The sequence below is a fragment of the Cydia splendana genome, chromosome 18 (assembly GCF_910591565.1).
Source record: "Cydia splendana chromosome 18, ilCydSple1.2, whole genome shotgun sequence".
NCBI classification, from domain to species: domain Eukaryota; kingdom Metazoa; phylum Arthropoda; class Insecta; order Lepidoptera; family Tortricidae; genus Cydia; species Cydia splendana.
Window position 1 is genome coordinate 4,824,536 of NC_085977.1, and position 25,831 is coordinate 4,850,366.

At 37.3% G+C, this 25,831-nt stretch overlaps 3 protein-coding genes across 3 annotated transcripts in view; 1 reads left to right on the forward strand and 2 right to left on the reverse strand.

The window, feature by feature from the left end:
- Window positions 1-177: 177 nt before the first annotated feature.
- On the reverse strand, window positions 178-17,071 carry LOC134799428 (complex I intermediate-associated protein 30, mitochondrial). The gene is made up of 5 exons (XM_063771830.1): window positions 16,490-17,071; window positions 9,460-9,677; window positions 1,498-1,683; window positions 676-820; window positions 178-300 (listed from the first exon to the last, which is right to left on the reverse strand). Exons 1-5 carry the CDS (start codon window positions 16,785-16,787, stop codon window positions 221-223), a joined length of 927 nt encoding a protein of 308 aa, XP_063627900.1. The 5' UTR covers window positions 16,788-17,071; the 3' UTR covers window positions 178-220.
- On the reverse strand, window positions 13,534-15,899 carry LOC134799403 (transforming acidic coiled-coil-containing protein 3-like). The gene has a single exon (XM_063771797.1). The coding sequence runs from the start codon at window positions 15,682-15,684 to the stop codon at window positions 14,131-14,133; it is 1,554 nt and encodes a 517-aa protein (XP_063627867.1). The 5' UTR covers window positions 15,685-15,899; the 3' UTR covers window positions 13,534-14,130.
- A 10-nt stretch (window positions 17,072-17,081) lies between the features above and the next one.
- The window catches only part of LOC134799423 (probable glucosamine 6-phosphate N-acetyltransferase), a 70,475-nt gene continuing 61,725 nt past the window's right edge, over window positions 17,082-25,831 (forward strand). The window contains exons 1-6 of the mRNA XM_063771826.1: window positions 17,082-17,299; window positions 17,983-18,199; window positions 20,321-20,448; window positions 21,077-21,138; window positions 21,758-21,898; window positions 22,659-22,848. Of these exons, the coding sequence (XP_063627896.1) occupies window positions 17,276-17,299; window positions 17,983-18,199; window positions 20,321-20,448; window positions 21,077-21,138; window positions 21,758-21,898; window positions 22,659-22,677 (591 nt within the window). The 5' untranslated portion in view covers window positions 17,082-17,275 and the 3' untranslated portion in view covers window positions 22,678-22,848. The remainder of the gene's footprint in view (window positions 17,300-17,982; window positions 18,200-20,320; window positions 20,449-21,076; window positions 21,139-21,757; window positions 21,899-22,658; window positions 22,849-25,831) is intronic.

The following is a 25,831-nucleotide window of genomic DNA, read 5'->3' on the forward strand; positions in this document are numbered from 1 at the left end:
TTCCATACCTTAGAAAATAGTACCTCGTCACTCATTCTACATTCGTCACAATCGTCGGTGGCTTTCAATGTAGAATGAGTGACGAAAGCAGAATAGGACTAATTTAAGAACTTGACGAAAAACGAATGGGACGACCCAAGACGATACCAGAAAATATAACCAAATAACATATCATTTATTTAAATCTGTTTATTTACATTAACATAAATTGGTAAGTAACTTAAACACCGACAATATATCTTTCCGTTTTGTACATCTCATATGCAAATTCTTCATCGTGCGTTGGATCGAATTCTAGACCTGAAACCGAATAAAACAATATTTAATTAAATTAGCAGTAGTACCTACTACTATTAGTGGCTCAGTGAGCTAAGACTTCGCAAACTTACATGGCTGCGACATTTTGAAAACATTCAAATTATGAATCGCGAATACGAGAATCGGTTGAGGAGAACAGCCAGAGACGTTTCGCGCTCACTCAGTCAATAAAGGAAAAGTAAATACTTGATAATACTAAGAAGTTATAGGTAAGTAAAACGGGACTTGAAATTCCCAAAAAGGTTGTGAAGCCCTGTTCTAAAAAAAACTATTTTTGTTAATGTGTATTTCCAAACACTTCATTGCATGTTACGCATAGTTTCCTATATAGGTACCTAGGACGTAACAGTAACTTACCAATATATTCTATTTCTAAATTGAATTCGCCATTAATCTTGTCGCAGCAGGTGATGCCGAAATGCGTCACTCTATCGAGCCGCACCCGGACTTGCTTGTCCTGGAGCCTGCCTTTCGAACCTAGAATAAACTTCGAAAACGGGATCTGAAACCAAAATAAAAGGTATATTTATGAATTTCAACATTAATTTGATAATATAGTACATTATTACGGTAGATGTCGCTATGCCTAAGGCGTGTAAACAAAAAGGAAGGAATGGAAAGATTAGCAGTATTAGCACAGTTCTGGTAAGCTTCTGTAGCTGAGTTGGTTAACGCATTCACTGCCAGGGGGCGTGGCCTAGGAACAAACTTGTATGACGGTGGACGCACATGTGCGTCGGAGGCAGTGAATGTGTTAAGAGTGATCGGACACCGGACCTTTGGGAACACCGGTTCCATCGAGTCTTGCCCGAGCCCCGATTTTTCGTTCAATAACTGATTTGTAAGACCGAAGTGATATATCCCATGTGTTCCGTGAACAAAGTTTATGTACGGAACACTAAAAATAAAGTATCGCTAGCATAGTAGCACGCATACACGCGTATTAGTGCAAAATATTGTAGTAGCAAATTAGACAGGCTGAAGTAGATATGCACAGGATTATCACCACATATTGTGCCAGCATGTATAGCATGTAGAGCGCCATCTACTTTCGATTCGCGGCTTCAACAATAGTTTGCTCCACTTTACGTCTTAGTTTAATTTATTTAATTCTTTAGGTAATGTTCTAAATCTAATATATGGAGAGTAGACGAGTGATGAATTTTTAAACGTAACTACCTTAGCAATTTGCCAGTAAGGCCCTCCCCTGGTGTACAGGACGTAATGGTAGATATCGTTCCACGTGATATCGTAGTAGCCCTCGCACGATAGGTTGAGGAGGTAGGAGCGCCCATCGCCGCGTATCTTTATCACCAGTGTGTTGTATAGATGCCAGTCGAAAGTGGATTCACGTTTGAATGATTTCTGCAATGAAAAAAAAAATTTAAAAGGTCCTCTTGTGGGAATGTAGGTGTAAATGTTTCTGAAGTAGGTGGATGGCATTATACGATGCCCACACTGTTAACTGTACGTCGGTGGACCTTATGCCTTTTGTAATAAGGTCCAGCGATATTCAGTTAGGAGTGTTGCTGTTTGTACGGCCTGGTACATTAAGGAGTAGCTTTAATAATTAGATAACGAGCCGAAAGGGAACGAAAGTGCTATGCGAAGCAGCAGTCTGTGTAGACGTGCTTCACTCTAGGCAAACGCACACGCGGCCGTAGTAAATACCTTCGACGAGGCACGTCTTTAACCTCAGGGGCGATGTCTTAAAAAAGGAGTTTCGAGCGTAAAACTGTAAGGCAAACTTAGCGTCGCACGTTGCGATATCAAAGCACAATACCCTGCCTTCTTAATCCTTCCATCCTTGGGTACCCTTATTGTCCAGATATCCGTGGAACAGGGCGCGGCCCGCGGGACTCGTGTCTAATAAGCACGTACTTAGAGAACAGACCAAAACTTAACAACTTATCCGGGTTCGCTGCGATCTTAAAGCGCAATACCCCGCCTTCTTAATCCTTCCATCCTCGGGTACCCTAGTGTCCAGAATTCCAGATATCCGTGGAACAGGGCGTGGCCCGCGGAACTCATGTCCAATAAGCACGTACTTAGAGAACAGAGCAAAACTGTAACAACTTACCCGGGTTCGCTGCGATCTTAAAGCGCAATACCCCGCCTTCTTAATCCTTCCATCCTCGGGTACCCTAGTGTCCAGAATTCCAGATATCCGTGGCACAGGGCGTGGCCCGCGGAACTCATGTCCAATAAGCACGTACTTAGAGAACAGAGCAAAACTGTAACAACTTACCCGGGTTCGCTGCGATCTTAAAGCGCAATACCCCGCCTTCTTAATCCTTCCATCCTTGGGTACCCTAGTGTCCAGATATCCGTGGAACAGGGCTCGGCTTGCGGGACTCAAGTGCAAGCAGCTCGTACTTATAACGTAGAGCAACACTGTAACAACTTGCCTGGGTTCGCTGCGATCTTAAAGCGCAATACCCCGCCTTCTTAATCCTTCCATCCTTGGGTACCCTAGTGTCCAGATATCCGAGGAACAGGGCGTGGCCCGCGGGACTCATGACAATAAGCACGTACTTAGAGAACAGAGCAACACTGTAACAACTTACCCGGGTTCGCTGCGATCTTAAAGCGCAATACCCCGCCTTCTTAATCCTTCCATCCTCGGGTACCCTAGTGTCCAGAATTCCAGATATCCGTGGAACAGGGCTCGGCTTGCGGGACTCAAGTGCAAGCAGCTCGTACTTATAACGTAGAGCAACACTGTAACAACTTACCCGGGTTCGCTGCGATCTTAACGCGCAATACCCCGCCTTCTTAATCCTTCCATCCTTGGGTACCCTAGTGTCCAGATATCCGTGGAACAGGGCGTGGCCCGCGGAACTCATGTCCAATAAGCACGTACTTAGAGAACAGAGCAACACTGTAACAACTTACCCGGGTTCGCTGCGATCTTAAAGCGCAATACCCCGCCTTCTTAATCCTTCCATCCTCGGGTACCCTAGTGTCCAGAATTCCAGATATCCGTGGAACAGGGCGTGGCCTGCGGGACTCATGTCCAATAATCATGTACTTAGAGAACAGAGTAAAACTGTAACAACTTACCCGGGTTCGCTGCGATCTTAACGCGCAATACCCCGCCTTCTTAATCCTTCCATCCTCGGGTACCCTAGTGTCCAGAATTCCAGATATCCGTGGAACAGGGCGTGGCCTGCGGGACTCATGTCCAATAATCATGTACTTAGAGAACAGAGTAAAACTGTAACAACTTACCCGGGTTCGCTGCGATCTTAACGCGCAATACCCCGCCTTCTTAATCCTTCCATCCTTGGGTACCCTAGTGTCCAGATATCCGTGGAACAGGGCGTGGCCCGCGGAACTCATGTCCAATAAGCACGTACTTAGAGAACAGAGCAAAACTGTAACAACTTACCCGGGTTCGCTGCGATCTTAAAGCGCAATACCCCGCCTTCTTAATCCTTCCATCCTTGGGTACCCTAGTGTCCAGATATCCGTGGAACAGGGCCCGACCTGCGTGACTCATGTCCAATAGGCACGTAGGTACTTAGAGAAAAGAGCAAAACTGTAACAACTTACCCGGGTTCGCTGCGATATTAAAGCGCAATACCCCGCCTTCTTAATCCTTCCATCCTTGGGTACCCTAGTGTCCAGATCTCCGTGGAACAGGGCGCGGCCTGCGGGACTCAAGTCCAAGCAGCACGTACTTATAACGTAGAGCAACACTGTAACAACTTACCCGGGTTCGCTGCGATCTTAAAGCGCAATACCCCGCCTTCTTAATTCTTCAATCCTTGGGTACCTACCCTAGTATCCAGATATCCGTGGAACAGGGCTCAGCCCGCGGGACTCAAGTCCAAGCAGCACGTACTTTTAAGACGAAACGGGAGCTGAGCTAAAAGTCAATTTTGAGATTTCAAGCTGAATATACCCGTCGCTCTGACGGGGCGTGAGAGACTGTATTTGTGTGTGTAATGCACGCACACAGATGCGTACGCTTGCACCCGCGCGCGCCTCATTGCCGACAATTTGCAATGTTATTTTTCGTGCGTTACTGCACAGTACACTAAGAACAGTAGTGAATCTAAGGCCGCTCAGCAAGTTATTTGCCTACTCTTGCGTTGGCGCTTAGGGTTGTCACTTTTATTTTTAGTTAAATATTATTTGCGTATTATGAGTAGCACTACGTTTCTATTTATTATAATATAATGAAATGTTCTATCAATTATAAATAAAACGCTTTTTAAATATTAACATTAGGAAATGGCAGTTATTAAAAAAAATATAAATTCGATACAGAAAAAATTCCTCCGGTTTCTGCATGTTCGGAACGCTTTATTGTTAACGGTTAAAGTAAAGTAAATTCTCATCCTTACGTATAAATTTAGTAAAAAGGTTTTAGGGAAGCATGGGCAAGTAGGTATTATGAAGAATTACAAGTCCGGGTTTGAGGAGTCGTTATTGAGACACTATATTTTTTTTCTACTGTACGACTGTAATTTTTGAATTAAGATTTCTTATACCAAATTGCAAATGGGTATTTTTAATGTACGGGCTCCCAACTCAACTATAATATTCATTTCGATACAGTTTAGTCAACTATAATGAAAATGACCAATTACAGCTCGCCGCGGTCAAGAGGGCGAAACAAAACCATAGCTCAAATTAATTATTAATTTTAGGTTGTATAGTAGAAACAATTGGTTCATAAATCAGAAACGCGCATGTGACACCCTTAATATAGCAACATCCATAGACTACGAAAACCACTTAGTGTTGCTTGTTAGTCTCCATAGGCTACGGTGGCCAAAATCGAGAAAACAACTGTCTAAAAATTTAATTTAGCGCGGAGCAAGTACGTACCAGGGCCTCATGAGTTACGAGAAGGTGTCATTGACCAACCAACGCGGCGGCCGGGGCGCGTACCAGTATTATGAAGGTATCGCGGCTGCTCCCGTATCTTAGCTGTATACTTTTGGTTTGGTTTGTTTGTATGATTCTACTAGTTTAAAGTATTATTTTTGTTGATTCGTAGAAAAAGTATTGTATACAATAGTGATATAATCAAGCTTTTCAATACTATTGCCTCTGTTCATAGTCATGATCAAAAAAATTAAGGCGTACCGTCAGAGCAGACAAATGCGAGCGGGCGGGTAGCGTACTCGAATGCGCGCGATCACAGTCGCGGTACGGCCCACACTGCCGCCACCGTATTCCCCCGTATATTATGCTAATGTGTGCGTGGCAGCGCGTGCGTACACGGCGCCCGGCGCGCACGCACACATTCAAGCCGGCAGCGGCACATTTCTATGAAGATTCACTACTGTTCTTATACTGTGGTTACTGCCACGAGGCGTTCACTTATTACTTACTGTGTTGCGATTGAATTTTTTGACCCGGCTTACGTTTACGGAACTCGATAATCTTTCTACTACTGTGACTTGGCTTTGTTTACTTGACTTTGCTGATCAGCTTATTGTTTTGGACTCCGTGAGTTGTGGTTACCTATTGGACCGCACGCAATTCATCTACCTTTATTCAAGTAATTAAGCGTAATTAGCCGAAACCTTTAGAAGAGTGTAATTCATAAGAAGTACATAAGATATAATTTATGTACTGGTTTGCTGTTAGCTTTTAATTGTATCACTTTACATATATGTTACTCAAATAACTAACACGGTTACACTGTTGTAAGAACATTATTTTTCAGGTAGGCCTTATTATACCTACTATAGGCCTTATTACCTCCTAGTACCTTAGTAGTAGTAGTACTACTACGGAAATTGATTCAAAGACTCAAGACTGACTTAAGTGGCAGTAGGGTGTAGGGTTTTTTCTAGGCTTAATGAGTTCGCTGAAGCTTATTTTTTATACTTAGCGCACAGAACCACTAGTTTAACAGTATCAGCTCTAACCACATGTCACCATTTTGTCCTTTACGTAACAAACTCAGGGGCCCAGAATATCCGATGTACCTATCAAATCAAGGTTCTGTACCAAATAAGGCCCGGTTATTATAGTTCGTTATTTTTTAGCATTAGAAAGAAGGTAAACAATCATGACGTGTCTTTTTATTAATAATTATTGAAAAACGCTTTCAAAAATTAGTTTATATTACTTATGAAAGTAAAAGAATATAAAAAAAGTATATGATTAATACATACATACATACATACATACATACAATCACGCCTATTTCCCGGAGGGGTAGGCAGAGACCACGGATTTCCACTTGCTACGATCCTGACATACCACTTTCGCTTCCTTCACATTCATAACATTCCTCATACACGCTCGCCGGTTTAGGGTGCTCTTGCTCATTAATATGATTAATATGATTTATAATTCTAACATATTTGCTATGACTTATTTTTCAATGGTAATTTTTAATAAGACATGTCAAAATCTGTTACCTTAATGCAAAAAAAACGAACTTTAAGCGTGCTAACTTTCAAAATTTCATTTTTTATAAGATAGTATAAGTAGATGGGCAAAAATTTTGCGTCCATGTCCACCAGTGAGTAAGTGATTGAGATACCTAAACATTTAACTTTATAATGTAAAATGATATAATTTACTAACCTACTCGTTTAATTTCAGGTAGGTTGAATAAGGAACCAAGTAACCATGGGGAGGAGCAGTATTTACTAACATTTTCTTTTTGGGTCTTCAGAGTGTATCGTTTCCTTTTTTTGCACATATTACACTTAAATATATATTCTCTGTGTAAACCCTTACGTCTTTCAATGACAAAGGCAAGATCAGCAAATGTACAATTTGTATGATCGTGCCTGATATTTGAGATCACAGAAAATAAATATTTTAAATCCACTATTCTGCGACCTTCTAAAATTTTGTTTTATCATGATTCATGATCAAAAAGCTCGGATTCAATAGTCATATCAAACGTCGATTATGCAGTTGATGATGAGCTTGCATTTTCTACCATTGGTGCTGCAAATGCATCAACCGGTGGCGATAAACTTTGCCCTCTTGTAAAACAAATTACTATTGTGATTGTGTCCAGCAAAAGGCCAGAATTCGGTTTACTTTCCTGTTTAAAATATTACTAATTTATTCATATTTCAGATTAGGTACATAGGTAACTGTCTGAATGTTACAATGCCAGCTGGCAAATTCTATCACATTTGTTTGTTTGGTAGTCATGGTAACATTCACTTACATTGATATCCTTATTAAGATCTGTATCTTATTATCCAGACCTTAAAATATTGCCACCGTTGCCCTTTAAAAAAATACTGTTTAAATAATTGGCTACTCAAACAATGCTTCTATAGTATAAATAATGACTACACAAAAATGGGTAGTATTGTATATAATGCACGAAATAAGGCCCGATTCTTAAGCGGGTTTAAATTTTGAGGCCATGTCCGCTAATACTATAGACAAAATATCAAGTTTAATAAACACAAAAAAAAAACATTGATGGGCCTTATTTTATAATTTAGGCCTTACTATGTAATTTAAAGTAGAGTTAGGCCAAGAAAAATCTATAGCGATTTTGATAGAACACGCAGTGCAAGTATTATTTCAAACGTCGCTTCTATGAAATTATGACATATAAATAACACTTGCACTGCGTGTGCTATCAAAATTGCTGTAGACTTTTCTTGGTCTGACTCTAAAATATTCTTTATTACACCACAAACATAAAAACAAATTTAAAAAAAACCGGCGAAGTGCAAGTCGGACTCGCACACGAAGGGTTCCGTACCATTATTTATAAAAACGGTCACCCATCCAAGTACTGACCCCGCCCGACGTTGCTTAACTTCGGTCAAAAATCACGTTTGTTGTATGGGAGGCCCCACTAAAATTTTTATTTTATCCTGTTTTTAGTATTTGTTGTTATAGCGGCAACAGAAATAAATCATCTGTGAAAATTTCAACTGTCTAGCTATCACGGTTCGTGAGATACAGCCTGGTGACAGACGGACGGACGGACAGCGGAATCTTAGTAATAGGGTCCCGTGTTTTACCCTTTGGGTACGGAACCCTAAAACCGATTTACAATGTAGATAAAGGTAGCAACAGGCGGTCTTATCGCTGTTAGTTCTTATTCTTCGTTTGTTTAGCATTAGAGTGAAGGTGACGTGTCTTTTTTAAGCATGCAATCGTATAATTATTTAGCTTTTTTTGTAATAGTTATGTACTTAGTGGTTAATATTAGTATTTACTATTTTTTTTTTCAATAATGCTTAAAAACGAAGTATAGACATGACAACCAAATATTAACGCCATTGTAGGGCAGGATATACAGAACATGAATCATTTGTACTGTCACGCTCCGTGATTGTTGAGCCATTTAGGGTTCTAGCTAAATTGGACATTCCATAGAGCACGAGTAAGTATGGAACAACCAATTCAGCTAGGACCCTAAATTGCTCGACAATTACGAAGCGTGCCTGTACCTAAAAATTTTGTTAACCCATTTTAACCATGCAATAAAATATTTTTGATTTTGATTTCTAATTTGAAATATTAGAATCAAAAAGTTCATAATAGATTGTATATCATAACTACAAAAATGTGTTCCCTACTCTCAACCCAAAACCCCTTGTATCTTAGGATCTAGATATTTTCACACAAGACGGTTTATCGATAACTTCTTACATCACTAGATTATCGACATTAAATGTCGACTATTGCCCATCACTTTTCTGGCTGTGTACGTATTTAGAAACTTGACTCCGCCCCTAAAATTAGTGCGATAGGGACAACTGCAGCTGAGGCGAAAAATCCTGCGTAAAAATGACAAAAATCGAGGTTTCGTAGTCCTCTTTTTCCTCCCCCAAAACTTAACCAATCGTAACCAAATTTGGAAATCTAAATGATTATGAAATTATCTGTGTCGGACCGTTTTGCTTTTTTGGCTAATTGATATCAGTTTTGAATACTACGCCTCTCATTGCGGCATAGTCTATTAGGCCATTTTGGCCGTTTTTGAAGGGCTCTAGCGCCTTAAAAAAGAAAAATATCAAAAAAAGCAAAACGGTCCGACACAGATATTGACAATATTAATCTGTGTTGAAAAAATCATTGCTCTAGCTTCAAAAACCACGGAGGAAAACGAGGACTACGTTTGTATGGAGGAATGACCACTCCTGTTGGCTCTTAACGTAGAGCAACACTGTAACAACTTACCCGGGTTCGCTGCGATCTTAGAGCGCAATACCCCGCCTTCTTTATCCTTCCATCCTTGGGTACCCTAGTGTCCAGATATCCGTGGAACAGGGCGCGGCCCGCGGGACTCATGTCCAATTTGCATGTGCTGAAGCCTTCGTTGTGGTCGCTGTCGCTTGTCGCCACGAACTTGTCCAGGACCGAGCGCTCGTTGAAACACCAGATTAGGTCGGTTTCACCTGGAAAGATGTGATGGTAATATTGGTAATTGATGGTGAGTGGATTGTGTAATAAATACGAAATGCAGCGACAGCTAAAATCACATAAAAAGATCTAAATCTATTTCCATCTACAATTTTGGTGATATGTTGGTCCAAAATATATTAAGTACTTACCTGTTTGTTACATGCCAATTCCAACCCTTCTGTTAAAAATGTTAACTATAGATGGTCAAGCAAATCTTGTCAGTAGAAAAAGGCGCGAAATTCAAATTTTCTATGGGACGATATCCCTTCGCGCCTACATTTTTCAAATTTGGCGCCTTTTTCTACTGACAAGATCTGCTTGACCAAGTATATTTATAATTTAGAGAGCTAGTATTTTGGCCTAAAAAATTTGCAATCATAACTTGTTTCTTATTATCCTATGAAAGTATGCAAAAAAAAAACATCACTTAATTACGGGTTTTTATTTCAGAAAAATGCAATCTAAGTACAAGCATATAGCATAAATATTAGATACACTGATCTTAGACGGATGTGTACCTAAACAAAGGCTAATATTGTAGAATAAGGTGAAATGTTCAAACTTTTTGAATAAACGTCTTTTATTATTATTAAATGGCTGCTATTTAACTGATCACCAGATTTAGTAAAGTTTAATACCAAAAAAATCTATTTTACCACCCTAAAATAATAAATGATCACCAAAATTATAACACCATTTTAATGTGAAATGATTACCAATTTTATTTCATTTTACTATCCTATTAAAGGAAATGACACCAAACTAATAATTATTAACCCAAAAATAGTAAATGATTACCAAATTTCAAACCCCATTTTAATGTGAAATGATAGCCAAATTTTTAAATCTTGCTATCCTATTAAAGCAAATTACTCCAAAATGATCGTTGTAAACCCAAAAATAGTAAATGACCACCAAAATTGTAACCTCATTTTTATTAAAAATGTGCAAATATTTAATGTATCGTTATCCTATTAAATTAATTAATCCACTTCGTCACCTTTTTCTAGTAGCACTTCATTTCTGTAACAGTCGCAGTTCTAACATAACCTACCCCATTTTTATCGTAGCATTTCGTTTCTGTAAGGGTTGCAGTTCAAACCTAACCTAACCCACTTTTCTAGTAGCATTTCTTTTCTAAGGGTCGCAGTTCAAACCTAACCTAACCCACTTTTCTAGTATCATTTCGTTTCTGTATGGGTCGCAGTTCAAACCTAACCTAACCCACTTTTCTAGTAGCATTTCTTTTCTGTAAGGGTCGCAGTTCAAACCTAACCTAACCCACTTTTCTAGTAGCATTTCTTTTCTGTAAGGGTCGCAGTTCAAACCTAACCTAACCCACTTTTCTAGTAGCATTTATTTTCTGTAAGGGTCGCAGTTCTAACATAACCTACCCCACTTTTCTCGTAGCAGTTCGTTTCTGTAAGGGTTGCAGTTCAAACCTAACCTAACCCACTTTTGGGGTCATCCATTAATTACATCACACGTTTAGGGGGAGGGAGGGGGTCAAGAAAATGTGACATGTTGTGACAAGGAGGAGGGGGGAGTCACAAATTTTGTGACGTCACTTTAACTTCATCAGTAACCGAAAATTTATTTAAATTATTTTATTCGCTATACAGTTAAATAACAAGATAATCGTTTTTATTCGTTCAATTTTATTTCTTAATCAGTTTTGGATTATAAAATTACTAATATTTCTTTTGTCAAAAATATGTTGATATAATATTAAATAAATATTTGCCGATTTCGTTGAAGAAATGTGACGTCACACCAGGGGGGAGGGGTTTGCCAAATGTGACCAAGTGTGACAAGGAGGGGGGGAGGGGTCAAAAAACCTAGAAATTCGTGTGACGTAATTAATGGATGACCCCTTTCTAGTAGTAGTAGTTTCAAACCTAACCTAACCTAACCCACTTTTCTAGTAGCATTTCTTTTCTGTAAGGGTCGCAGTTCAAACCTAACCTAACCCACTTTTCTAGTAGCATTTCTTTTCTGTAAGGGTCGCAGTTCAAACCTAACCTAACCCATTTTTCTAGTAGCATTTATTTTCTGTAAGGGTCGCAGTTCAAATCTAACCTAACCCACTTTTATAGTAGCATTTCTTTTCTGTATGGGTCGCAGTTCAAACCTAACCTAACCCACTTTTCTAATAGCATTTCTTTTCTGTAAGGGTCGCAGTTCAAACCTAACCTAACCTACTTTTCTAGTAGCATTTCGTTATGCTACTAGAAAAGTAGGTTCAACTGCTATCAGTTTGAACTGCTATCAGTTAAGTGGGTTAGGTTAGGTGCGGTGTACGGGGGGTTGAGCGGGAGGGGCTAGTAATTTTGGCTTCAGTTTACATTATTTGGTAATTGTATACATTTTTTGGTAATCAGAGTGGTTTATTTAGGTGAAAATATCGCATTAATTTGGTCTTCAAGATTTGGTGATCATTAATGATTTTTGGTGATCATTCAATATATTTGGTATTTGAATACAATTTGAAGTGCAGTCGTAATTAAAACGGTGGTACTTTTGTATTTTTAGGCCTTATGTTTTTGGTGTTCAGTAATTTTTTTTTGGTAAGCATGTTTTTTTTATTTAGGGTACCAAAGTATTTTTTGGTGGTCATTATATTTGTAGCCTTATTATAGTTCGTTTTTTTTAGCATTAGAAATAAGGTAAACAATCTTGATGTGTCTTTTAATTGAAAAACACGTTTTAAAAATAAGTTACGGCAAATATGTAACAATTATGAATCTAATACGATCATTTATAGTCTTCTGCTTTCATAAGTAATAGTTACTGATTTTTATAAAGCGTTTTTCAATTAAAAGACATGTCAAGATCGCTTACCTTCTTTGAAGTTCTTTCTAATGCTAAACAAAAAACCGGGCAAGTGCGAGTCGGACTCGCGCACGAAGGGTTCCGTACCATAATGCAAAAAAAAAAACAAAAAAAAAGCAAAAAAAAAAACGGTCACCCATCCAAATACTGACCACTCCCTACGTTGCTTAACTTTGGTCAAAAATCACGTTTATTGTATGGGAGCCCCTTTAAATCTTTATTTTATTCTGTTTTTAGTATTTGTTGTTATAGCGGCAACAGAAATACATCATCTGTGAAAATTTCAACTGTCTAGCTATCACGGTTCGTGAGATACAGCCTGGTGACAGACGGACGGACGGACGGACGGACGGACAGCGAAGTCTTAGTAATAGGGTCCCGTTTTACCCTTTGGGTACGGAACCCTAAAAAACGAACTATAAATGAAGAAACACTACACCTCAGTCCCATGATTAGATACAGTAAAGAAGTCTGGGTTTTACAAAAACTTTAGCAAAAAGAAAAATTAAAAACTGTTTAATATGTTACACATTTTAAATTTCTCAATTTATAGTAGAATCTTTAATATACCCAAACTTATGGTGGTCTCACACTATAGTCTGTATCTTTAGGTATATAAATAAAAATAAACAAACTATTTGTAAATTTTCGGGTAGTTATAACATTTATTGGTTAACCGCGACCAAATACAAAACTGCCTGGATCAGTCACTGAACGACCTGACATTAACCTACATTATTTGATCATGTAATGTTTTCATCTACCCTCAACGGGCTTAAGAAGCCATTTGAGGGTAAATACCTAATGATACGGAGTATAGCTGTTATATAAAGTTATATTACTATTTGTGGCAGGAACAAAATTATAGTATCGATAGTGTTTTATTATGTTGTCCCTGTCACACAATGTCATATAACAGCCAGGAGCACTATTAATCCGTCTATACAAAACATAGGCGGGATTTGGACGTAATAAGTAACTAAGTGACATAGAGCAAAAAGATGAAAAAGAAAACACTAAGAAATAAATATTTTAAGTCAGTCAAACATCTAAACAAGGCAATTAACAACAAGATAAGGACATTACGGACATTACTTGATTAGTTTACACATAATTTGTTAATTGAGTTTGTAATTATTAAATGTTACACATATTTTATGTTTAAGTTTAAGTTCAAAGTCTAATCTAGTTAGTAGAAGCTGTCTTATACTTTTAATGGAATTTATAAAAAATTTACATTTTTAAAACAGTTCCTACAAATTAGTCAACAAGCACCAAGACCTGTAAATGGAATATCAAATAAGCTCAAACAAAGATAGCATTCTTTGATAATGTTTCTAATCAAAAAGTTATAATAATATATCCAACTACAACAAAAGTCAAAATAATGTCATAATTGTAGAGATTCATCACAGAGATTTAGAATACAGTTAAATGGGGCATTATCTATGAAAAGGGACCTTATTGTCGATGGCGCTTACGCCGCACAGCATCGCGCGGCATTGTATTTATTTCGGAGCATCGTTACTAATGGCCTAAGCGCCATCGACAATAAGGTCCCTTTTCATAGATAACGTCACAAATATCTCGAAAAAAGTGCACTAAAGATGCATTCTAGTGCACCTCATTAATGAGCTGATCACAAATTCTTGTCAACTCTTCATTATCCCTTATTTTTTGAGCCAGGGACTCCTCCAAAGACGAAATTTTGATCTCATGCTTTTTGATGGTGGCATTTAACTTTGTTAACTCCACACTGTGGTTTTTCTTCACAGTCTCCAATGTATCATTGGCTTTAGCCAAGCTCTCTTCAGTAATCTGTTTCAAGTTTGTATAGAGTTCTTCATATTTTTTCAAACCAGCTTCATACTCTGTAATTTTCTGCTCAAATATTTTTTCTGTTTCTTTATGCTCCATAATAATACTTTTGCATTTTTCATACTTGGACAGCAAGTCGTTGAATGAGCTTTCCATGCTCGCTAAGTGACTTAAGGCTTGGTCTCGTTCAGCACTTAGTTTTTGTTGCATTTCCTGTGTCAGTAGTTGCTCCCGCTGATGCTCACCGATCAGAGAAGATATAGTTTTCTCGTATTCTTCCATCACTACACCCATTTGTTTGTTATTCAGGTTCTTATCATGAAGCTGCTGAAGTAGCTGGTTCTCTCTCTCTATCAAATTATGTTTTTCGTCCGTAAGCTTCTTAACTTTTAACTCTAACTCCTCAACAGTACTTGTGTATCTACTCTCAATGTTGTGTAATGCAGACTTTAGATCACCATTTTCCTGTCGGAGTAATAAACCTTCATGCTCCTGCTTCTGGAGTATCATTCGAAGAGAATGTAGTCTGTCTACCTGGTGGGTGTTGGAACGGTGATGAGGACTGCGCGGAGCAGCGACAGGCGGAGTGCTCCCAATGAAATTTATTAGCCTGTCTGTAGCTACGTGACTAGAAGATAGGATTGCGGAGGCACTTCGAACCAACTGCGGCATTGCTTTAGCTTCAGTTTTGGGTAAATCGTTTTTGACAGGTGGAACCACTTGAGTAGGTTTTTCCCATGCACTAGAGATAGATCCCACAGACATTGAATGCTTTGGCGTAGCGACACTGTTGTCAGCGAAAATGGATGCAGCACTTCCTGTTTCGTAGCCAACGTCAGCCTCTGTGGAGTCCGGGAGGGATTCAGGAGTGGCTGGGGGTTTCTGACGAGCGTAAAGCGGATCGAATTTTATGAACAAGCTTTCCTTGCCGCGGTCTACGTGACTGTTGCTGCGAGTGGACTCGGCACACTTTACTAGATAGTCCATGCTTGTCGGATCGATGTACAAAGGATCCTCGTAATGTTGAAGTTCCTGCATAGTTATATCACAAACACTGTCGAAGTCAGCTCCCGTGAGCAGGTCACTCGTCACATCAGCTGACTCGTGTGCCTGCTTGCCTCGCGGTGACATCGCCATCAGATCTCCGACCGAAGACACCGGCGTAATGAAACTGTCCTCTGATGCGACCGTACTGCCCCTCGCAGATAACATGTCCTCTTTAGCGCAGCGGCCGATTTCAATATCCGCACCACGGCCGAGGAGACTTTGAAACTTCTGATATATATTGCTCAAACTCCTGTTTTTATTGTAGTTCGGAGACGGATCGACAGTTACTATATTAGAGAACATCCGGCCTTCAGCCCCACGCGAGCTTTCGTGCCACTGAAGGAAAAATTTCGTCAATCGACTTAAGTCTCGCTATTTTCGTCACTCGCACTCAAAAGGAGTAAAAACAAAACAGAAGTTACAACCGATTTTATTTTGTGTAGGTAACGGATATTTTTAAAATACCATATGACATTCGTATTGTTTTTTTTTTCATCTTGCCAGAACAAAAAATGGTTTGGGTTGCCAACCTATTTGCACACTGTTTGAGCTACATTTTAAAACATCGAATCTTAATAGATTAAATAAAATCAAGAATTTGCTAAAAGAATAAACTAAATTTATTCTGATTTATATTACATCCCAAATAATAAATAAAATAACAATTCGATGGGCCAATTTACTACCCGATCAGAAGACCTACCGCAAAATCGTTATTTCGTTACCTATCGCTCGAATATGCAAGGGTGATAGAGAGGCAGATAACAATATTTAGATTTTTTTTCTCAGCTGTTTTTGATAGATCGGTCAGATAAATGGTTGCAATTAATTCGTCATAATACAAAGACTAGCGGGCTCAGCACGGTTCCATTTTTATCGACTATCACTATGCGCGTCCCTTTCGCACTTACATACTTGTTAGAACGTGACAGGCATGGTGACAAGGGATAAAAACGCGACCGTGCTAAGCCGCTAGGTTAGACCAAAGTTAGACTGCCTAGACCTCAGGCCTAGACATTCTTTGGCCTAGACTACTACTCTTAGGTATATCAAAAGAACTTAATGTTTTTAGATTTAGATGTAAAAATGAAACAAATTTAATAAATACCTGGTCTGGCGATAAGTAATGGATCGGTCAGGGCTAAGTCTTTCATTTCTTGCAACCATAGTTTTACTTCTGATTTTAATTCCTTGAAACCATTTTTGATGTGTGTGAGCGTCGATACATCTTCTTTTGTATTATATCCACCTTTACGTTCGCTCTCATGAAACAACCATCGTTGTGTATTAGTAAGAATTGACGCAGAATTGTATAGCTTTAACCTTTTATCTAAAACCCTGTTTAATACAGAGTACGCTCGGCAGCACTGATGCATTTTCACTAAATTATTCTTAAACAAAGCCATTTCACACTTCGAACAGTTTATTGATAGCACGATTATTTACTAATAAATTAATACATTTTAAATATTTCGCCTTTTTTACATAACCTACAACCAATACCAAATGTCAATCCGGCAAATCAGCTGGTTAATTAGTTCAAGACAGTGATAAAGCATAGCAAACCACGTTTGTCTACAATTTCTACACGTTTTTAACATTATCTTAAACAGCTTTTGCTGTCAAATTGACGTTAAATTACCAACCGACCAAATCCATTTGGTTGGAGGTTACAATCGAGTCGAGTATTAAATTTTAATACAGATTACTTTCACTTTTTGCTACGCCGTGAACTTGTGAAGCCGAAGCTAGAGTTCTCTGAGGATCTCGCGTCTACGTTTTATTTTATGGTCACCTCACGAACCGATGACGTGGTGACTTTTACCATAAATAAACTCAGCTAAATAATGGTGTATAATTTAAAGTTCTAACTGTTCTACACAAAAACTCTACGATGGGAATGGAAAGAAATATCTCGGTAACTATTTTATAAATATATTTTATTTCTGACTATTTAAATTTTTGAACAACATACGAACATTTAGGTACATCAACTCGTTAACCAGTTGTTAAAAATATTTTTCTATTGTTAATATTGCGTTTATATAATTATATTGTTATCTTGATTCTATACCTATATAGATCTAAAATAACTTTACCCTTAATCATTAAGACAGTATGTCCTGCTTCATAGATATCCGTTTTGATTTCCGGTAAGATCAAGATTAGATAATAATAAAATGAATATATATTTGATTTAAAGTTGTATCAAAGCTATTGTTTACCTTATCAATCTTATAATTTATGTTATCTTTGATAAACGGGAAAAATAAATTTGTTCCTACTATTGCATATTTAAATAAATCTTTTTAGTTTACTTTGAAACTATAAATTAACTTACAATTTGAAACTACTTCAAGTATTTAGTGTGGCGGATTTGCAGTCATGGCCGCCCTAGGCCCCAGGCCCTGTAGTAAACTCTAGCCACCTTTTTCTCAGCACCCACCATATAAACTACCACCCCTAATATCTGGCTGCCCTAGGCCTGGGCCTACTGTGCTTTGAGGCAAATCCGCAACTGAGTATTTAAGATGTTCTTTTATATTCACATGCCTGCATTATACAAAGAACAAAAGATAGATAACATTATTTCTTTTTCAGGGGGCAAAATCAGAGTACCTCTACCCCCCCGAGCTTCTGCAGAGGTTGGACTTCAGTAAAAGCCCTGCCACATTCAAGCCAAAAATAAGCGCAGCGCAGCCGGGTGAGGACTGGATGGTTGTGAGACCCCTGCAGCGGTCAGATTATGACAAAGGATTCCTGCAGTTGCTGAGCCAACTTACAAGTGTTGGGAATGTCACACAAAAACAATTTGATGGTGAGTTTTACACCTTATGACTAGGGAGTTATGTGGGTGAATCAAGTATTTCTTGTCACTCGTTGCCACATTGTTATGTTTCCCCTGGGTCTCTCCTTAAATCCTGGTTTTATGGCATTTATATGATTCAAAGGCCTAAAGGTCTTTACCCACTAGGGATTCATGAATGACACTAATTTAAGTTTTAGTTTTATTTTTAAATTTATATGTAACCGTTTTTATAATGAATAAAGGGCTTTTTAAATTTATTTTATTATATAATTCAATTGCATTTTTGGGGTAGTTTCAGGGTGAAATGTGGTATAACGGTTCTTCTAACAAATTGTGTGACTTGTCTCCTGGCTGATGGGACAAAATAACAACAAGAAATAGTTGATCCACCCAAGTAAGGTAGAAATAATTAGGGTAAATAATAAAGTGGGTCTTGGCCTCTACAGTATTTTTTTACCCAGTAGCTGCTAATTTAATGAATGGTCAGTGCCCCAACTTAAGTACCCAAGTTCCCATACCAATTGTATGGAAAAGTTGATACTTATGTTAGGGAACCAACTGTACTATTTATTGTAAATTTCTCTTAGTGAAAGGTTACATTTGACCATTACTCATTTGTATACCAACTACTTAGCAAGCATGTGCAATATTTAACAACACAGTGTTAGTAAAAGTAATAATTTTGAAATGTATGTATGATAGTGCCAATAAATGCATGTTCTAGCTATACATGTTTATTAATTTTTAACTGTATTGCTGGTTCATTCATAATATGATGGACACTCTTATAAAGTAACACATGCTATGGTATGAACAACATTTGAGTCGCTTAAATTCAAACTCGGGTAAATCCATCTGTCAGATTATGCGATTTTGGTATTAAGAAAAGGTAATAGGGTAGAGATTTGCTGAGAGGGTCGAATGGATTTACCCGAGTTTGAAGTTAAGCGACACATTTATAATGCCCGCATGTGGCTCTAGTGCCTAATTTTAATGCCAGTATTCAAAAGAGGAAAATGTACAATCTGTATTGTATTTTCATTAGTGTCTGACCGAAACCGAATACAGTCTTTGGCCGATTTTTATGCCAACTCCGACCTAGTTTTTATTCATGATTTACCTTACTGCATAGTCTAATAAAACATGGTCTTCTATTCCCAGAGTGACACAGGCCTACGTCACAATAATATGGCCGCTATATATAGCGCTATCGCATATTATCATATAGCGCTGTCGCATGATGACGTAGGCTTGTGTCAGTTAGGTGACCTAGAAAAGACGGGAATGGAGTACCAGGCGGAGTATATTATTATACCATGCCTTACTGTAGGTACTAATGAAAAACTTTATGTACAGTCAGCGTCATTAGGTAGCTTTAGATGCTACCTACTATACGACGCTGACTGTACGACCCAGAACCCAGAATAACTTAGAAAAGTAATAAACATTATGCTACTATTTTGAATTAAAAAAATTATAGGCCACTCTATCCGCTTCAGCTGATAAAAACATGTCCAATAGGCATAATATTAATATACAACGAATTCCGCACATAGTTTATATAAATGTCAGAAGTGGATGACCTTCAGAACCGGCACAAGGCAACCTTTCCTAAACCCTGATTTTCTTCCTGTTCGCGATTTTCGCAATAACTCCGTAAATATCAGTCACATTAAGAATCTTAATTAGAATCTGGTCGGTCTGGTTTCTTTGTTAGGTTGCGTAAAAAAAGGTGGTTAATTATTCTAATTAATGATAATGATAAAACAATATGTTTGAAAGGCATTGCTTAATAATTTTTATTTAATCGTATGGCATCATACAGAAATAATAAATCTAACTCCACTCTAATGATCTTTCTTTTAGTATTACCAGACATTATATTATACAAGGAGATTTTGTCATCTCTGACCAAACTCTTGAGTGGTGAATATGTTGGTCATACTTACTGAACAACTTTTAATATGGGGCCAAAAACAAAATAATATCTGTAAACCGTATTTGACAAATTTTAACCGAAAAAAATTGAGACGATATTTATCATTCGGTTAAAGTTTAATACAGGCAACTTTAATTTGTACGATTTTAAACCTTAATCCCTTGACTTAAATTCCACTGTTATATTTCCAGAGCGCTTCACGCAAATGAAGCAGTCGGGCGGCTACTACGTCACCGTCATAGAGGACACGCGCATCAAGAAGTTGATCGGCGCCGCCACGCTCACCGTGGAACAGAAGTTCATTCACAACTGCTCTTTGGTACGACTGTGTACTTTATCTTTATATACATTACGGTATTACCTATTCTATCAAATCCTGCCTATAAGAACCACAGATCTAGAATGAACTCAATGACGTTTAGATAATTGGACTGTGTAAAAAGGAAACCATAGCGTTTGACGGATATCTCAGGACGGGCACTAAAAATGGTACTAGTTCAGCGGCGTCACTCACGAATTCGAGCCAATCGTGCAGTCTAACGCAACTAGTTGCGACCAATCCCGCGCGCGATGCGAACTCATCAACCAATCGCGTTGTAGCGGTGTCACACCGCTGTACTGGCCCCATTCATGCCCCATTCTTATTGCCCGTAAGACCAGTCCTGATATATGATACGTCAATGAGTGCAAATAAGATTGAGATGCCGGCAGTAATGCACTCGTCGAGAGCATCTCGCCGAGTCTCAGCAAACAAACCTACCCAATCGGAGAATGGCGAGACGACACGAGTAAGAGCCAGAAGAGAAGAGCAAAATGTACACATTCGTTCTCAGCCTGTCTCTGGGTCTCTCGACGAGTGGGTACAGCCTATGTAATATCTACTTTTTACCGTTGTGCAAATATCACAAAAGCGGATTTTTTTCAAACATTGCTATTGCATTTTTCAGCGTGGGCGACTTGAGGATGTGGTGGTCAATGATACGTACAGAGGAAAGCAGTTGGGGAAACTGTAAGTAATAATTAATAATTTTGCTAGGATTGTTTTCGATCCTAGCTGACCCGGTGAACCTTGTATCACCGATCGTATTCGTATTATACAGGGTGGCCAAAAAATAAGTGCATGCCCGTTGCCAGAAAGGTTTTGGGATTATACTGAGCAACTTTTACTATGGGACCAACCCCGAAATCGCGATAAAAAAATTTGGCTGTTTCATACATTTTGGCTGGTCCATTTTCTATGGGAGGGTAAATTTTGGAGGTTCGTCCCATAGTAAAAGTTGCTCAGTATAATCCCAAAACCTCCCTGGCAACGGGAATAAACATTTTTTGGCCACCCTGTATAAATGTACAGCCCTAAATGTGTCCTTTTGGCACGTCATGGATTATCCAATCATTGTTTTACAGATGTACGTGACTTACTTAATAAGTAAATACGTACATATATACCCTACGTACAATTTTTATTCGGACCGGTTGTGGCACTTCCCTATTTACATATAAGATGTAAAATACAGAGGGCCTACCGCGAAACACAAAAATTCTTCCGCCTGTCTATCGCTCGACCTATTCCCATTTATTTTTGTGTTTACCACAGATATTTATAACCCGGATAACCCCCTTTCTTGCAGGATCGTAGTGACAGTTTCCCTCCTAGCACAAGAGGTCGGCTGCTACAAGATGTCCCTAGACTGCAAGGATAAACTCATCAAGTTCTACGAGACCCTCGGCTACAAGATGGAGCCCGGCAACTCTAACGCTATGAATATGAGGTCAGTTGAGCCTACTAGCTTTTTCTGTAGGAGTTTTGTTAATTTTATATCGGATTTAGGCTTTTTGATGTGACATTTGTAAAGTGGCAATAAAGAAAGAACTCTGTACAAATAGTCTGTGCTATGTAAACATATAGAAGAAAAATGTTCATAAAACTCAACAATCACTTAGGAATTCGATGTTTTAATTATAAAATTGTATCTATAATATGTAAATTTATGTATCTTGTATAGGTGGTAGTTTCTAACGAATTTATATTGATATTATATTTCGTAAATCTCAAAAGTAACAAATCGGCCCACGGGTCTCGGAGTAAGCGGTGAACATACATTAAAAAAAACATAGCCACAACCAAATACAGAACCTCCTTCTTCTTCTATGAAATTGAAGTCGGTTAAAAAAGAAACTGATGATCCGTTCAAGGGCATATTCGGTAGGTATCGATTTTTATTTAATTGGGGCATGTCGGCCAAATAGTAAGTAAAAAGTAAATACTACTACTTTTTAGTGCTCTGTACAAAACTTCGTTCATAGAGCACTTATTTCTAATCATATTATGATACCGTTGATAACTTTAATTTAAAAGGATATATTTGTTATTTAGGAATAATTTGAAGTAGAAATTATGTCATAGTATTACCTGAATAAATGTACAGCGATAAAACTACAACACAGAGCGAGTTAAATCAGATCAGATCAGATCTTATCCCAAAGTGTAGGTACTTTTGCTATTTTTATCCAAAGTAAAAAATCTTCCAGGTTCGAGGATCCCTCCTGACAATTAGCCGCCGGGACGTCCGACCTGCGCTCTAAACTGTAAGTCCCGCGCGCCGAGCAGTCTTCGCAACCACACGTCATTACCCCACAGCACTACGCCATAGCACTCAGCGTTCTCTACATATGCATAATACGCACGCGACTTAATAAGTTACCAGTGTTTCCTATTAGTGTTGAATAAAGAGCAAACTAGTCTGTTGGTCGTAAACATCCTTTTCTGATAAGTATATGATGAAAGTTTTAATATAATCCACGTTTTTAAGTGTTATACATAGACAGAAAATTGATGAATTACGATGCTAACCAGCTAGGTTTGCTAAAGGTTATTTTTTTTTTTATTCTTTATTGAAAGAGCTTTGTCACTGAGTGACGATGTCGCTCTGTATATACTACATAAATCTTATAGTCTACTTAAACCTACATTTACCAGCTTATAAATGAATGCTAAAGGTTGTTTAAGTGTCTTTGTTTGTCACATATTCTTTACATATTTTTTTTATAAGAAAAAAGTTTTTGTCGTTAACAGGTAGTTTGTTTTTCTGACCTGTTTTTAAATTCATTTATCACATCATCACATAACTTATTAATCATGCACCCTTTTCACCCACTCGTATTAAGCCGCCTGTGTATCATAAACACTTTTTGAAATATTTCTGTCGAAAGGGCTTGTTATCCTTGTGTTTTCTCAAGCGATAATCCCATGATTTCTACATCGTTTTCACCAAACCGGCGACCGCGGTCATATTACTGTCTCTTTCACTCTTGCTACGACCATGCAAGTGTGAATGAGAAGTATTACGACCCTGGTCATCAGTTTGGTTTGCTAGTATAGTGGTAAAATCACAGAAGGATCGCTGAACAAAAACACCAGTCTGAAAAAGTTTAAGTGTTAAAATTTAGGCTGCATTCCACCCATTTTTCTGCTTGAGCTGTTGTGATTTCTGCTTGGTTGCCGTGTTTACAGTGCAGGGTCAATTGTTCTATCCGTCAAAAGCGTATTTTCACTGTGATTGCTGCTCGAATTTGAGCTTTACCGAGTTCAAAATAAGGTGCATGACTGCCACCAAACGAAAGGTATTTTTTGGTTGGTTCTGTGAAAATTCGCGCTTGATGGGGTGTGCTATTGATTTTGGATGTCCTAGCATATAATTTTGTTTTATTAGTTTAAACTTCATAGATCCGCTAGCGAGTTGCTTGCCATTTCACCTTAGTTTCATTATCAATATATTTTAGTAAGGGTATTTGACTGTATTTAAAAAAAATGTTTTAGAATGTTTTAAATAAAGCACCAGAAGATTAATAGAGAAACGTAGACAGCAGTTATTTTTAGACACACTTTCTATTTTAAAACCCGTATAAAGAGTAGGTAATTTGATTGTGACTCCACATGCTAGTGTTTCATATAAATTCCATAGTATAGTTAAAATTTTTTGAACTGATCTTGTTCACTTACCTGTACTAACAATGGCATTGTTCTATTACAATCCTATTATCTGCTTTTGTTCTTGTAGGCGCCAACCAATTTACTTACAAAATAAGTTAGAAGTACAATGCATGTATATTGAATTCTAAACCTTATTTCTTGTTGAATGGGGTTAAAATGGTCTAAAAAGATAATATCATATTCAATCTTTTGGAAAGTCACATGCACCTTAGCCACGACAGGGACGTATTCGGTGTTAAATAAAATACGTAGAAAGATAAAAATGTTTATTTATTATACATATTAGTTAACAAAAATAATCACATTTAATCAAAATCAACAAGTTCTTATACAAATATATATCAATCTTCAATCTGCAAAATATTTTACATACTACTAGAGCCAAAAAAAGATACATAAGTGTATATATAAAAAAATAATCCCATGTATCCAAAACCAACAGATTCTTATATAAAAACATGCCTATAATCTTAAAACTATAAAATATTTTACATACGTGATATACATATTAAATAAAATATGCAGAAAGATAAAAAAAGTATAATTATTATACATATTAGTTAACAAAAATAATCAAATATAAGCAAAATCAACAAATTCTTATACAAATATATGTAAATCTACAATCTGCAAAATGTTTTACATACTACTATAGCCAAAAAAAGTTACATAAGTGTATATATAAAAAATAATCTCATGTATCCAAAATCAACAGATTCTTATACAAAAATATGCCTATAATCTTAATAAGTACTACAAAATATTTAACAGTTAGACACTAAGATTTAAAACTATCATATCATAATGTGTCCCACAATTTGATAACAGGCCAGGTAATTTTTTTTTATTGGTGTCTCGCCCGCTCTTTTATTACAATTGTATTTAGGTGTAGGTCAGAAAAAAATACCACTAAATAACATTCCGACATAAACAGATAAACCACGTGCTTATCAATTGCAACAATGCGAGTACGACCCTAGCGGCACATCTGTTATCTCTAAATGCAAAACGTGTGAAGTGTTATTCTTACCTTCAAAGCATTTTTATCCTTATGATAAGACTATAGAGCCGATAATATAATGAAATTTTATGGCCTGTTACCTGGCCTGTTATCAAATTGTCTGTTATCAAAACATCTCATTATTTATACTATTTTGTGGTTCTAGTCGCATGTTAAATATTTTGTAGTACTTATTAAGATTATAGGCATATTTTTGTATAAGAATCTGTTGATTTTGGATACATGAGATTATTTTTTATATATACACTTATGTAACTTTTTTTGGCTATAGTAGTATGTAAAACATTTTGCAGATTGTAGATTTACATATATTTGTATAAGAATTTGTTGATTTTGCTTATATTTGATTATTTTTGTTAACTAATATGTATAATAATTATACTTTTTTTATCTTTCTGCATATTTTATTTAATATGTATATCACGTATGTAAAATATTTTATAGTTTTAAGATTATAGGCATGTTTTTATATAAGAATCTGTTGGTTTTGGATACATGGGATTATTTTTTTATATATACACTTATGTATCTTTTTTTGGCTCTAGTAGTATGTAAAATATTTTGCAGATTGAAGATTGATATATATTTGTATAAGAACTTGTTGATTTTGATTAAATGTGATTATTTTTGTTAACTAATATGTATAATAAATAAACATTTTTATCTTTCTACGTATTTTATTTAACACCG